Source organism: Doryrhamphus excisus, unplaced genomic scaffold, assembly GCF_037039965.1.
Source record: "Doryrhamphus excisus strain RoL-2023G ecotype Guam unplaced genomic scaffold, RoL_Dexc_Guam_v1.1 HiC_scaffold_24, whole genome shotgun sequence".
Lineage (NCBI taxonomy): Eukaryota > Metazoa > Chordata > Actinopteri > Syngnathiformes > Syngnathidae > Doryrhamphus > Doryrhamphus excisus.
In genome coordinates this window covers 3355139-3369905 of record NW_027621862.1, presented here as the reverse complement: position 1 = coordinate 3369905, position 14767 = coordinate 3355139, and the positions used below count along the sequence as shown (strand labels likewise).

At 39.3% G+C, this 14767-nt stretch overlaps 1 protein-coding gene across 1 annotated transcript in view; it reads left to right on the top strand.

Annotated features, from left to right (window-relative positions):
• Positions 1–14767, top strand: part of LOC131109833 (protocadherin-15-like) — a 184547-nt gene that overhangs the window by 103186 nt on the left and 66594 nt on the right. The window contains exons 18-21 of the mRNA XM_078788842.1: positions 666–798; positions 1794–1873; positions 4172–4265; positions 9551–9679. Coding sequence (XP_078644968.1) covers positions 666–798; positions 1794–1873; positions 4172–4265; positions 9551–9679 — 436 coding nt within the window. The remainder of the gene's footprint in view (positions 1–665; positions 799–1793; positions 1874–4171; positions 4266–9550; positions 9680–14767) is intronic.

The following is a 14767-nucleotide window of genomic DNA, read 5'->3' as shown; positions in this document are numbered from 1 at the left end:
TATATTAGAATGGAAAAATCTCAGCAATTAGCACTGATTAAGTGTAGCAAAAGGGAACCGTGCAAGGAGTAATTAAGACCTAATGACCTTGTGTTGCTGCCATTGCCTCAAATTAGCTTATTGCCTCATCGGAGGAAGACCGCCTGGGTACGGGAAGGGTGACACTGAAGGGATTTCAAGGTCTCTAAACGCGTGGGAGGGGTCATGATTGAAGGGTCTTTAAATACACGATCATTTGTATACATTCGGTATGTCGTCTCTATCTAAACACTGTAATTGCCTCTGAGTGCATTCAAGCCTCTTTGCTGTCAACAATGCACTGATTAGCCGCCTCCTATTACAAAAATGCTTTTCATCAATACTTTCAAATGCGGCATTCCTTAAGGTCTTTGAACAGTCCATAGCTGCATAATAAGCTTCATAATGACCAAGGTTGAGGATGATATTGTTTCCTTGCAAGAGCTCATTCCTTAAAGGGGCTTTTATGAAAATGAACAAAGACAACAACAAAAACGAAAGCTTTCTTTCAGTTAAATGAGGATTAGGATGAGCTCAGCAAAAAAAGTCACCTTTGCATCAACTGGTTGAGCTTCTGTTGTTGACTTGAATCGATTGGTTAAACACGGGAAGTAAGTGCAAAGAAAAACCCCTCTATCTCTCACAAGGTCATCCATTACGACGGTCTACATCGAAGTTTTGCCGCCCAACAACCAGAGCCCCCCACGTTTCCCCCGGCAACAGTACAGCCTGGAGATCAGCGAAGCTATGAGGACGGGAGCCACGCTGCTTAACCTGCAGGTACGCACGCAAGCAATCTCCCGTGAAACTGTGTTGACCCAGATATAAGACGATAAAAAGTCACCAATGAGATGAGGATGCTGAGGTTCTCATTGGGAGTGACCATGATGGATAGGATCAGGAACAAGTACATCAGAGGAACATTACATGTTAGCCGGAGGTAGCAGAGATGAGGATGCTGAGGTTCTCATTGGGAGTGACCAGGATAGACAGGATCAGAAACGAGTACTTCAGAGGAACATTACATGTTAGCCAGAGGTAGCAGAGATGCGGATTCTGAGGTTCTCATTGGGAGTGACCATGATGGATAGGATCAGGAACAAGTACATCAGAGGAACATTACATGTTAGCCGGAGGTAGCAGAGATGAGGACGCTGAGGTTCTCATTGGGAGTGACCAGGATAGACAGGATCAGAAACGAGTACCTCAGAGGAACATTACATGTTAGCCGGAGGTAGCAGAGATGAGGCTGCTGAAGTTCTCATTGGGAGTGACCGGGATAGATAGGATCAGAAACAAGTACATCAGAGTGACATTACATGTTAGCCGGAGGTAGCAGAGATGCGGATTCTGAGGTTCTCATTGGGAGTGACCATGATGGATAGGATCAGAAACGAGTACATCAGAGGGACATTACATGTTAGCCGGAGGTAGCAGAGATGAGGCTGCTGAGGTTCTCATTGGGAGTGACCATGATGGATAGGATCAGAAACGAGCACATCAGAGGGACTTTACATGTTAGCCTGAGGTAGCAGAGATGAGGATGCCGAGGTTCTCATTGGGAGTGACCATGATGGATAGGATCACGAACGAGTACATCATAGGGACATTACATGTTAGCCTGAGGTAGCAGAAATGAGCACGTTGAGGTTCTCATTGGGAGTGACCATGATGGATAGGATCAGAAACGAGTACATCTGAAAGGGAAAAGCCCAAAGAGACGAAGTATAAAAGAAAGTTCCCACCCTTAATAAATATTGGAATGCTTCTCATAGGCGGTGGATCGGGAGAGGGACCCCATTACCTACAGAATCCAGGGCGGGGATCACCATGGACAGTTTTTACTGCAGCGCAAGTAAGTCTCAGTAGCTGTTGGAACTATAGCGGCTATATTGATGCATGTTGTTTTCCTTTACACTTACTACATGCTGCAGTATTAATACCTCATTTTAATTTTAATACCTACGTGCACTTGCAAAATATGATGAATACTGAGAGGTGTTTCTACTATTTTGGTGTCAAGCTACAAAATAACACCTACAATGGAATCGACCTACTTTCCTGTAAGGGTGCCTTTTTTTTTTTAAACAGAACACAACTATCCTGCATAATATGGATACATATTAGTTACAACTATGATATTGTAATATATTAATAGCAGTGAACACGACTGGAGAGAAAATAATAGTAAAATATTGGGCTCCATCATATACATGATTTAAGGAACTTTGCTGTATTTATTCATTTAGATGTTATCAAAAATGCATCTTGTCCACCGGGAATTGGTCTATTTACATTTCTGGAGGGTGTGCAGCTACCCAGGGAATCATAGAGAGAAGGAAATCCAGGGATGCAAATAGGAAGTGACACAAGGAGTAAAAAAAAAAAAAGCGGTGGCCCTCATGTTCAACAGCAGCCAAAAAGCAAACAGACAGGATTTAAGGATTTAAAACCAGAATGAAAGAATATATATTCAGCAGGAAAAAAAAAAAAATTAAAAAAATCATAAAACAAGCACTTTCAAGAGCTTTCATCTCCACGTTGGAGGAATATTGGATGGGCTTTGTCAGACGTTGTTCCAGCTAGTCTTGTCCATCTTGGGCTGTGTTATTATTATAGCGCTATTATAAAAGCGAGCTGACTCGTGCTTTCATGCGACTGCAATACACCCTGCAGCTCACGTTGATGCAAAGTTGCAGAATAGTCTTCTTGCAATGGCCCACTTTGCATATCTCCGGTTCTACCAAAAAATATATACACGTTGCGTTTAATACACTGCAAGAAGGTTGCATCAGCGTGTATTACATCAGTGTATACGGTGTAAAGAAACCACACTAAAATAACATTGACACGATTGGATTGTAGGAAGTTATACATTGCATCATACGGACTGGAAAAAAAAAAAAAAAGACCAATACAAAACTGACAGCGGAACATTTTTTCTTGTAAAACCAGACCTTGAAGTATAGCAATGGTTGACATTTTTAAGGATATAAAATGGTAATGGTTTTATTTATTTATATATGGAACATGCATAAGATTACAATTGAGTGCATCCCATAATCAGTTCACAGTTCCACATGTCCGAAGTAGGAGTAGGAAGAAGCAAAGCTTATTAAATCCTAACCCTCCATCTGGTACTTTTACAATCAGTAACTGTTACATTTGTTCACTTCCTGCTTTCCTAATATAATTTAATTAAAAAAAAATAATTTTATTTAATTTTAAAAATTTTTAATGAAATTAAATTTAATGCAAATAAAATTAACGCGCTTAAATTAAATTAAATAGGCTCCAGCAACCCCCGCGACCCTCATGAGGAAAAGCGGTAGAAAATGATTACATTTAATTAAATGTAATTTTATTTTATTTTATTTTATTTTATTTTATTTTATTTTATTTTATTTTATTTTATTTTATTTTATTTTATTTTATTTTATTTTATTTTATTTTATTTTATTTTATTTTTGTCACATACCGAAGTACGAGGTGATATGACCATAGAATGACTTCATGGGTACCATAGTAACTGTCAATACTGATATATATATATATGATACTTTTACAATCAGTAACTGTTACATTTGTTCACTTCCTGCTTTCCTAATATAATTTAATAAAAAAAAATAATTTACATTTTTTAAATTGTATTTTATTTTATTTTATTTTATTTTATTTTATTTTATTTTTGTCCCGTACCGAAGTACGAGGTTATATGAGCATCCAATGCCATAATGGGTACCATAGTAAGTGTCAATATAGTGATATATATATATAGCACATCATGACTGGTTCAAGACTCTTCATCCTTGTATTTAGCAAACATCAACTGCTTGTATTGTTTCTTGAATTGGCTCATCGTTGTGCATTGTTTGAGGGTCTTACTCAATCCATTCCATAGTTTGATTCCACATACTGAAATGCTATGGCTTTTTAACGTAGTCCTAGCATAGAAGTGTTTCAAATGTACTTCTTCCCTGAGATCATATAACGATAGAATCACAATATAAAGACCGCTTCCAATTATCCCCAATGTAATATATAGCAACTTTTCTTTTGTGCTATTTTTACTCATGCCCCAAAGGATTAACAGGGTTTGTGTGTGTGTGTGTGTGTGTGTGTGTGTGTATGTGTGTGTGCTATTTTTTTCCAGTTCTGGGTATTTGGTTCTGGATAAACCTCTGGACAGAGAGACTCAGGACTATTATACCCTGGTTGTCACAGCCTCAGATGAGCGGCCAGATGGGGTAAGAACAACAACAGCTGTGGCTTTATGACAAAAGAAAAATAATGGAAGTAGTAACCACGTTTACATGAGGAGTTTTTCTCTTTCCAAATGGAATCTTACCGAATGACCTTTCCGAAAACAATGGTATACAAGGACAGGAATATTCCAATGGCGTGTCTACATGCGCCACTATAATCAACCAGAATAGTCAATGGGGCATGCCCAGTAAAACGTAAACACCAACATCACGTGATACCGACTTCATCCAGTTTTTCTTTCACTTGTTGGAATAACTCCGTATTCCCAGTTTTTCCTTCGTCCGGTCTTGAAATTTACTTTGAATCATTGAGTCTTCGGGCGAAAGGCGGGGTACACCCTGGACTGGTCGCCAGCCAGCCAATCACAGGGCACATATAGACAAACAACCATTCACACTCACATTCATACCTATGGACAATTTGGAGTCGCTAATTAACCTAGCATGTTTTTGGGAGGAAACCGGAGTACCCGGAGAAAACCCACGCATGCACGGGGAGAACATGCAAGCTCCACACAGAGATGGCCGAGGGTGGAATTGAACCCTGGTCTCTTAGCTGTGAGGTCTGCGCGCTAACCACTCCACCACCGTGCCACAAAAACATGGATACAATAATAATACCTATTAATAATACCTATTACATTACATTGATGAGAAGTACTAACATGTGAGTCTATAGTATACTATATTACGTAATATATAAGGCAATTGTAGGAGTGATAATTAATTTATCATTGTCGGTTCCGGAACCAATTAACCACATAGTATATAACAGCTTAATTGTTAAGCTTTATTAATGAGAAATTGGGGAAAGAAAATGACATATTTCTGTCCACATGGGCATTTATTCTCAAGAATAAACAGAACCAATGTTGTATATATATAATATATATATATAATAGTGATATGGAGTTCATGTTTTTCTTTACATTTAATCAAGACCTCGTCTTGTATTGGCTTTTGTAGACCAATCACCTGTCAACTCCGCGCTGAATTGAATCAAGTCATTAACTGGAACATTTGCATTGTTATTCTTTTTGGCTATTATTCCTCTCATCTCCTCAGAAATCCACCTTGTCTCTTAATGACTGTTTCCACACATGGGTGGCGTTCAATTCACTCAGGGAGAAAATGTTGCAGTCAATTTGCTTTCTTGGCTTTGACAATTATTGTGTTATTCAGGAGGCGTTCAAGTACAAGGGAAACTGAAAGTAATTTAACTATTTGTCCGTTTGCTGACATGTTATAGTTTTTTTTTTAAATAAAAATATGAATGATATTTAATGGCGGGCGGCACGGCGGTCGAGTGGTTAGCATGCAGACCTCACAGCTAGGAGACCAGGGTTCAATTCCACCCTCGGCCATCTCTGTGTGGAGTTTGCATGTTCTCCCCTTACAAAGAACACTAAACTCATCACTCACCAACTTAACCCTCAAAAAGTATACCCGAGAAATATACAAAAATGTACCAGTGAGTTAAAAAAAAAAAAACCCACACATGTCTGTGTGGAGTTTGCATGTTCTCCCCGTGCATGCGTGGGTTTTCTCCGGGTACTCCGTTTTTTTCCCACATTCCAAAAACATGCTAGGTTAATTAGCGACTCCAAATTGTCCATAGGTATGAATGTGAGTGTGAATGGTTGTTTGTCTATATGTGCCCTGTGATTGGCTGCCTGGTCACCAGTCCAGGATGTACCCCGCCTCTCACCCCAAGACAGCTGGGATAGGCTCCAGCACCCCCGCAACCCTTGTGAGGATAAGTGGTAGAAAATAAATGGATGAATAATTACTTTGAAAACTGTGATTGTGCATAGTTTTTACTCTAAATTCTAAAGTCTAACTCATGCTGTCATCTTACAAAGAACACTAAACTCATCACACAGCAACTTAACCCTCAAAAAGTATACCCGAGAAATATACAAAAATGTACCAATGAGTTAAAAAAAAAAACACACACACATCTCTGTGTGGAGTTTGCATGTTCTCCCCGTGCATGCGTGGGTTTTCTCCGGGTACTCCGTTTTTTTCCCACATTCCAAAAACATGCTAGGTTAATTAGCGACTCCAAATTGTCCATAGGTATGAATGTGAGTGTGAATGGTTGTTTGTCTATATGTGCCCTGTGATTGGCTGCCTGGTCACCAGTCCAGGATGTACCCCGCCTCTCACCCCAAGACAGCTGGGATAGGCTCCAGCACCCCCGCAACCCTTGTGAGGATAAGTGGTAGAAAATAAATGAATGAATAATTACTTTGAAAACTGTGATTGTGCATAGTTTTTACACTAAATTCTCAAGTCTAACTCATGCTTTCATCTTACAAGGAACACTAAACTCATCACACAGCAACTTAACCCTCAAAAAGTATACCCGAGAAATATACAAAAATGTACCAATGAGTTAAAAAAAAAACACACATCTCTGTGTGGAGTTTGCATGTTCTCCCCGTGCATGTGTGGGTTTTCTCCGGGTACTCCGGTTTTTTCCCACATTCCAAAAACATGCTAGGTTAATTAGCGACTCCAAATTGTCCATAGGTAGACTAATAATAGGCTATAGTCAACCACAAGACAGCGATCAATTAATTAATTTATGACATTTTGAAACTTAATGACTGTATTATGGACTGAGTGGTTAGCAGGCAGGCCACACAGCTAGGAGACCCGAGTTTGATTCCACCCTCGGCCATCTCTAACCGGGTTTTCTCCGGGTACTCCGGTTTCCTCCCACATTCCAAAAACATGCTAGGTTAATTAGCGACTCCAAATTGTGCATAGGTATGAATGTGAGTGTGAATGGTTGTTTGTCTATATGTGCCCTGTGATTGGCTGGCCACCAGTCCAGAGTGTACCCCGCTCATCCAAAGACAGCTGGGATAGGCTCCAGCACCCCTGTGATCCTGGTGTAGATAACGTGATAAAGAAGGGAATACTGTAATGTATTTTCCATATTCCTGAGCCCAATAGTTAGTGCATGCTCTCTGGTTGAATGTCAATGATTGGCTTTGGGCTTTTTGACCTGAGAGTGGTGAGAAGAACCACAGGTTAATTTGATGAGTTATCATCAGTCACCCATGCAGAGAAAAAGACCTACTGCAAGCCTTCACTACATGTGGCGTATGCTAGTGAGTAATTACAGCAGCGAGGCATGATTTATCCAAGCTGCGGTCCGCTACAACACAGTCCACTGGATGGTGCGTGTCATGCCCACGGCAGGTCAGCAGTGGCTTGCTGCCGACCTGTGGAACCAGTGTCAGCATGATGGATTCACTGGCCAAATAGCCAATTACGCACTTTGCAGACACTCTCACAATGGCCTATTCCGTACGAGTGTGTGAAGAAAGTAACCTAAGGCCGTTCAGAGCGATGCTGATGCGATAAAATCCCGTCCAATCACCCAATGCCGCCCATCCCCCAAAGGCTATTAAATATTCATTCATGCATTTTCTACCGCTTTTTCCTCACGAGGGTCGCGGGGGGTGCTGGAGCCTATCCCAGCTGATTTCAGACAAGAGGCGGATCGCCAGCCAATCACAGGGCACATATAGACAAACAACCATTCACACTCACATTCATACCTATGGACAATTTGGAGTCGCTAATTAACCTAGCATGTTTTTGGAATGTGGGAGGAAACCGGAGTACCCGGAGAAAACCCACGCTTGGGTTTTTTTTCACTCATTGGTACATTTTTGTATATTTCTCGGGTATACTTTTTGAGGGTTAAGTTGCTGTGTGATGAGTTTAGTGTTCTTTGTAAGATGACAGCGTGAGTTAGACTTTAGAATTTAGAGTAAAAACTATGCACAATCACAGTTTTCAAAGTAATTATTCATTCATTTATTTTCTACCGCTTATCCTCACAAGGGTTGCGGGGGTGCTGGAGCCTATCCCAGCTGTCTTCGGAGGCGGGGTACAAGAGGCGGGGTACACCCTGGACTGGTGGCCAGCCAATCACAGGGCACATATAGACAAACAACCATTCACACAGAGATGGTCAAGGGTGGAATTGAACCCAATTAAACCCAATTAAATTCTGGTCTCCTAGCTGTGAGGTCTGCGCGCTAACCACTCGACTGCCGTGCCACCTTCACCTGTGAATTAGAATTCCTTTTTTATAAATCAAAATTTTTTGTAGTAAACAGTATAGAAAACCTCTTCTAAATGTTTTTTGTACATTATTAGAGTCCTCTACACATGAAATAACATCCCTATAGTCACATTAATCACAAAAGGGCAAGCTACGAGGCAGCTCCGGCTACTCCGGTTTCCTCCCACATTCCAAAAACATGCTAGGTTAATTAGCGACTCCAAATTGTCCATAGGTATGAATGTGAGTGTGAATGGTTGTTTGTCTATATGTGCCCTGTGATTGGCTGGCCACCAGCTGGGATAGGCTCCAGCACCCCAGTGACACTCATGAAAATGAATGAATAAATGAATGAATAAAAATGGCTGCTGGAATGTAAATACATATACTGCATATATAACTACAGTACTACAGTAAGAGTATTGTGCCACATCAACCAGACAATACACTACCAATGTATAATGCAGAATATTAACCGACTACTATGCGAGCTCAAAAGACTCAGTAAGTGGTATGGATGTGAGTGTGAATGGTTGTTTGTCTATATGTGCCCTGTGATTGGCAGGCCACCAGTCCTGGGTGTCAGTCGAAGTCAGCTGGGATAGGCTCCAGCACCCCCCGCAGAAAATGAATGAATGAATGAATGAATGAACATGGCAAAGTCCAATCCACAGATCAACTATACAACCAGTCATAATAATAATAATGAAAAAACTAAAAATAATATAGTTTATATTATCATTGTAATGTGGTTGATTGATTTTTATTATTTTATTTTTATTTAGTATTTTTTATTTTTTTTAGTTTTATTTATTTTTTTGTTTTATTGAGAATTACTTTTGTCTGAGCTGTCTTGAACCCTTTTGAAAAGCACATTTTCTTCCCTATCATGCACCTCAATTTTTTTTTTTTACATTTTTCATGACAAAAGAGACGCACACCGTTGTGGCGTGAAAGCAGTTCATTTTAATGTGAGCATCTGTCAGACAGGCACAAAAGGGAATGAATGGGCCGCTGGGGTCTAAGTGGCAGTAATTAGTAAGCAAAATGGGTCTTTCGACAAAACACTGCCGACCTGGGTATTTAATTTCTCTCCAAATTTGCAAAAAAAAGAGGGTTTATGCTCTCTGACAAGACCGCAATAGCACCGTCACATCTGTGTCTGCTTGTGTGTGTTTAGACCTCCACCGCCACGGTGCACATTGTGGTGACAGATGTTAATGACAACGACCCGCTGTTTGATGCCTCGTTGCCGGTCAACCTCACTGTCACCGAAGAGCAGGATCAGGCGTACGTTGGGCACGTCAAGGTAAGAATTAGCACAACGACGGCGTGCACGTAGAGTCTGTTATATTGCAACGCAAGTCATGTATGCGCCATCTCGAATAAAAGGTCACCGCTTAGACACATCGACGTTATGATTTCACCGTTATTCGTGTTTAATTAAATTGGGCTGCTACTTTTTCCGGCAGAGTTCATGAACACAACTCGTCTTTTAGCCTTGTTGAATTTATAATTAGGCACCAATGATAATCAGAAGTCTTTGTGTGTTTGCTCAGAATTTCAGACGTCAACGTCGTGGATGTTGATCATTCGCTCAATCAAAGCAACATGATTAACTATATCAGCAAGTTATTTTAGAAACAAGGAGTTCTAAAATCACAAATACTTAAAAGCTATACTAAAAAGCTTACTATAAAAGCAATCGTCACTCGCTAAATGTACTGCAAAAAAAAGGCCAGTAAGGATAATTCATAATGCCGCCTACAGAGAACATACTAACTCCTTATTTCTAAAATCACAAAAACTTCAACTTGCTGATATAGTTCATCTTCAAACAGCTAAAATAATGCATGAGGCTAAAAATAATAAATAATAATAAAAATATAAAAATAAGAACGCCAACCGATGTGTGGTAATATGGGCTAATAACTATAAAATCAATCTTCACTTGCTAAATGTATTGCAAAAAAAGGCCAGTAAGGATAATTCATAATGCCGCCTACAGAGAACATACTAACTAACTTATTTCTAAAATCACAAATACTTCAACTTGCTGATATAGTTCATCTTCAAACAGCTAAAATAATGCATAAGGCTAAAAATAACCAATTAGCTAACAATGTCATCCAATACTTCTCTACAAGAGAGGAGAAATATGATCTCAGGGATGAAGTACATTTGAAACACTTCTATGCTAGGACTACGTTAAAAAGCCATAGCATTTCAGTATGTGGAATCAAACTATGGAATGGATTGAGTAAGACCCTCAAACAATGCACAACGATGAGCCAACGATGTGACATAATTTAATTTAATTTAATTTAATTTAATTTAATTTAATTTAATTTAATTTAATTTAATTTAATTTAATTTAATTTATTATTTTATTTTATTTTATTTTATTTTATTTAAAAAATCAAATAATTTTTTTAATTAAATGAAATAAAAAAAAATCATTAAATTATATTAGGAAAGCAGGAAGTGAACAAATGCAACAGTTACTCATTGTAAAAGTACCAGATGGAGGGGTAGGATTTAATAAGCTTTGCTTCTTCCTACTCCTTTTGGACATGTGGAACTGTGAACTGATTATGGGATGCATTCAATTGTCATCTGATGCATGTTCTAATGAAATAAAACCATTACCATTACATGATCAAATATGCTTCCCCATGTCTGTAGCTGACGGACGGTTAGTTGGCACGGAACCCACTCATATGCAGTACCTACGGTATTATTGTTGTCCTCAACTTCCATCCTGGGATATTATCTACGCTTAAAGAGATGGCGTGAATTCCCAAAGCAGCAAGCCCAAACTGGTTCCAAACCGGGATCGGCACCTCTAGTTATTAAACATGCTTTGAGGCGAATGAATGGACCTGACCTTGGTGTGCTGATGCTGCTGTTTGAAGACAGAGAAGGATGGGAGGGGGGGGGGGGGGGGGGGGGGGGGTATAAAAAGGCTCGGTCTACACCACTGAAATAATTCTACTATTACTATTATTACTACAGTTTTTGAATTTGATTAAAGGAAATGCGTCATTAATACGTGAACTTTGACAGCCCTAATATAAATACATATGCATGTGTGTGTATGTGTGTGTATACACACAAATATACGAGTGTGTTAAAGGGTTTTTCATCATCTAACGCCTTTTTTAAGGTCATGCCACAGCATCTCAATAGCATTCAGGTCAGGACTAGACCACTTCAATGTTTTTATTTTGCTTTTCTTCAGCCATTAGAGGCGGACTTGCTGGTGCGTTTTGGATCATTGTCCTCCTGCAGAAATTAATTTCAGGTTGAAGTCACAAACAGTTTGCCGCACATTCATCTTTAGAGTCTTTTGGTAGACAGCAGAGTCTTCCAGGTACTGAAGCAGCAGAATAGTCCAGGACCATCGCACTACCACCACCATATTTTACTGTTGATATGATATATATATGATATAGTATGGTTTTACACAAGATGTACTGGGACATACACTTTCCAAAAAAAAAAAATTCTGGGTGTGTTCGAAACCTCATAGTAACTACTACATACTTCCATGCCCATATTATCCACACTTCTTTATACATCAACTTTATTGAGATTTTTTTTTTAAATCAGACGAGAAAGTGGTTGTTTAGATCCAGAGTGTGCCATTTATTTGTCCAAATACCAACCGTTTACAAATTTGTTTCGGACGAATTCTGCAAAATTTAAGCTAGCCGAAGTGAGCAATGCACTTCAGGTTATTTTTCACAAAATAAAACACCCCCTTATTTTTCTCATACGGAAAAAAACATGAAAACAAGAAGCGAACCAACTGGCAAAAAAAAACAAAAAAAAACTTTGGCTGTGTTCGAAACCTCATACTAACTACTACATACTTCCATGCCCATACTATCCACACTCCTTTATACATCAACTTTATTGAGATTTAAAAAAAAAAAATCAGGTGAGAAAGTGGTTGTTTAGATCCAGAGTGTGCCATTTATTTGTCCAAATACCAACCGTTTACAAATTTGTTCGGACGAATTCTGCAAAATTTAAGCTAGCCAAAGTGAGCAACGCATTTCAGGTTATTTTCACAAAATAAAACACCCCCTTATTTTTCTCATACGGAAAAAAACATAGTGATAAATTTCACAAGAAGTGAACCAACTCGCAATATATCCGCCGTTTGGTCGATCCTGCTGCTCATTGTTCAGCTAACGTTTTTTTTTTTTTACGCGGTGACGTCACATCGCGTTGCATCCTGGGTAATTTGAATGTGAGTAGTAAACTGATGATACATACTCAACATTTCTGGCGAATGCAGTAGTCTCGCATACTCAAAAATCACATACTGCCAATGTAGACACACTGCATACTCAAAGAGTAAGTATACTCAATACTCAATAAGTATGCGGTTTCAAACACAGCCGTAGTCTTTGTGGTCACCCTGGTGCCCACGGGCACTGTATTGGTGACCCCTGCCCGAAAACAGCTGGAATAGGCTCCAGCACCCCCGTGACACTCATGAAAATTAATGAATGAATGAATAAAAACGCATACACATATACTGCATATATAACTACAGTACTACAGTAAGAGTATTGTGCCACATCAACCAGACAATACACTACCAATGTATGATGCAGAATATTAACCAACTACTATGCAAGCTCAAAAGACTCAGTAAGTGTGAATGGTTGTTTGTATATATGTGCCCTGTGATTGGCTGGCCACCAGTCCAGGGTGTACCCCGTCTCTCGCCCGAAGACAGCTGGGATAGGCTCCAGCATCCCCTGTGACACTCATGAAAATGAATGAATGAATGAATAAAAATGTCTGCTGGAATGTAAATACATATACTGCATATATAGCTACAGTACTACAGTAAGAGTATTGTGCCACATCAACCAGACAATACACTACCAATGTATGATGCAGAATATTATAACAACTACTATGCGAGCTCAAAAGACTCAGTAAGTGTGAATGGTTGTTTGTCTATATGTGCCCTGTGATTGGCTGGCCACCAGTCCAGGGTGTACCCCGCCTCTTGCCTCAAAACAGCTGGGATAGGCTCCAGCACCCCCGCGACCCTCGTGAGGAAAAAGCGGTAGAAAATGAATGAATGATGGCAAATGAAGCAAAACAATTATCCACATGACCTGCGGCACTTATTAGACGTGATAAAAGATGGCCGCTAGTCGCCCCCCCCAACGCTGGATGGTTTACTCCCTGCGGCGTAATTGCTTACCGCCACTTCACCGCATCCGTGCTTGATTAAGACGTTTGAGTTATTCCTCCAAAGTGGTCTGCCCGCTGATTTATACACTGAATAGTAAAAATGTACGAGTGCAACGCCGCCGTTCGCTGAGCTCGTCTGCATGCAAAGTAGTAAAGCACTCCGGCGATGTCGCAACACCTGGCTGCGTGCGCCCATTTGTTTCGCGCCATCATCGCACAAATGTTTTATTTAGCAAACTAACACGGGGCTTTCTGGTAAAAGGGCTGCTACTCCGTTTACTTTGGAGGCTGTCGCCGCTTTGACAACCGGCGTTTTTTTCGTCAACAACTTTGACAACAGAGACATTAATCCTTTTGTTGTTTGTGGCCTTTTAACTGTCTGACGATGTAATTACGCCGGGGGAGGCGGCGTAGCGGGGCGAGATCTTTAAAAGGGTTTAATGCCGCCCTGCAGGCATGTAAGCTTTATGGATAGCAATGCTTCCATATAACAGATTGGACATCTGTCCCTTTATAAATTCTTAACAGGGAAAGATAACTGTCCGTATATCACATTAGCAAATATTACCCTGGGAAAGTTTCGACTTCTGCAAAGTTGCTTCATGCATAAAGAAACACAATATAATAAACACAATAAAAATGAATAAACATCCACTCGGTGAAGTGGGAAATAATAAATTGTTCACTCACTCACTCATAATAATGCTTTAAATTAAACATTTTGCTCATTAAAATGTGAAATAAATTCAAAAATTTTCCATTTATTGCATTTTTCATTCACTTAAATATTTTTAAACGACAATATATTTTTTATATTGACCATTCAGTCAAAAAAAAAAAAGAAAACTGATTCAGTTACGCATGATTATTTAAAAATGTGAAGGCACACAAACCAAATAATTAAAAAATATCAGCAAAGTTGCTTCATGCATAAAGAAACACAATATAATAAACACAATAAAAATGAATAAATATCCACTCGGTGAAGTGGGAAATCATAAATTGTTCACTCACTCACTCATAATAATGCTTTAAATTAAACATTTTGCTCATTAAAATGTGAAATAAATTCAAAAATTTTCAATTTATTGCATTTTTCATTCACTCAAATATTTTTAAACAACCACTAATTCATTCTTTCATTCATTCATTCATTCATTTTCTACCGCTTTTT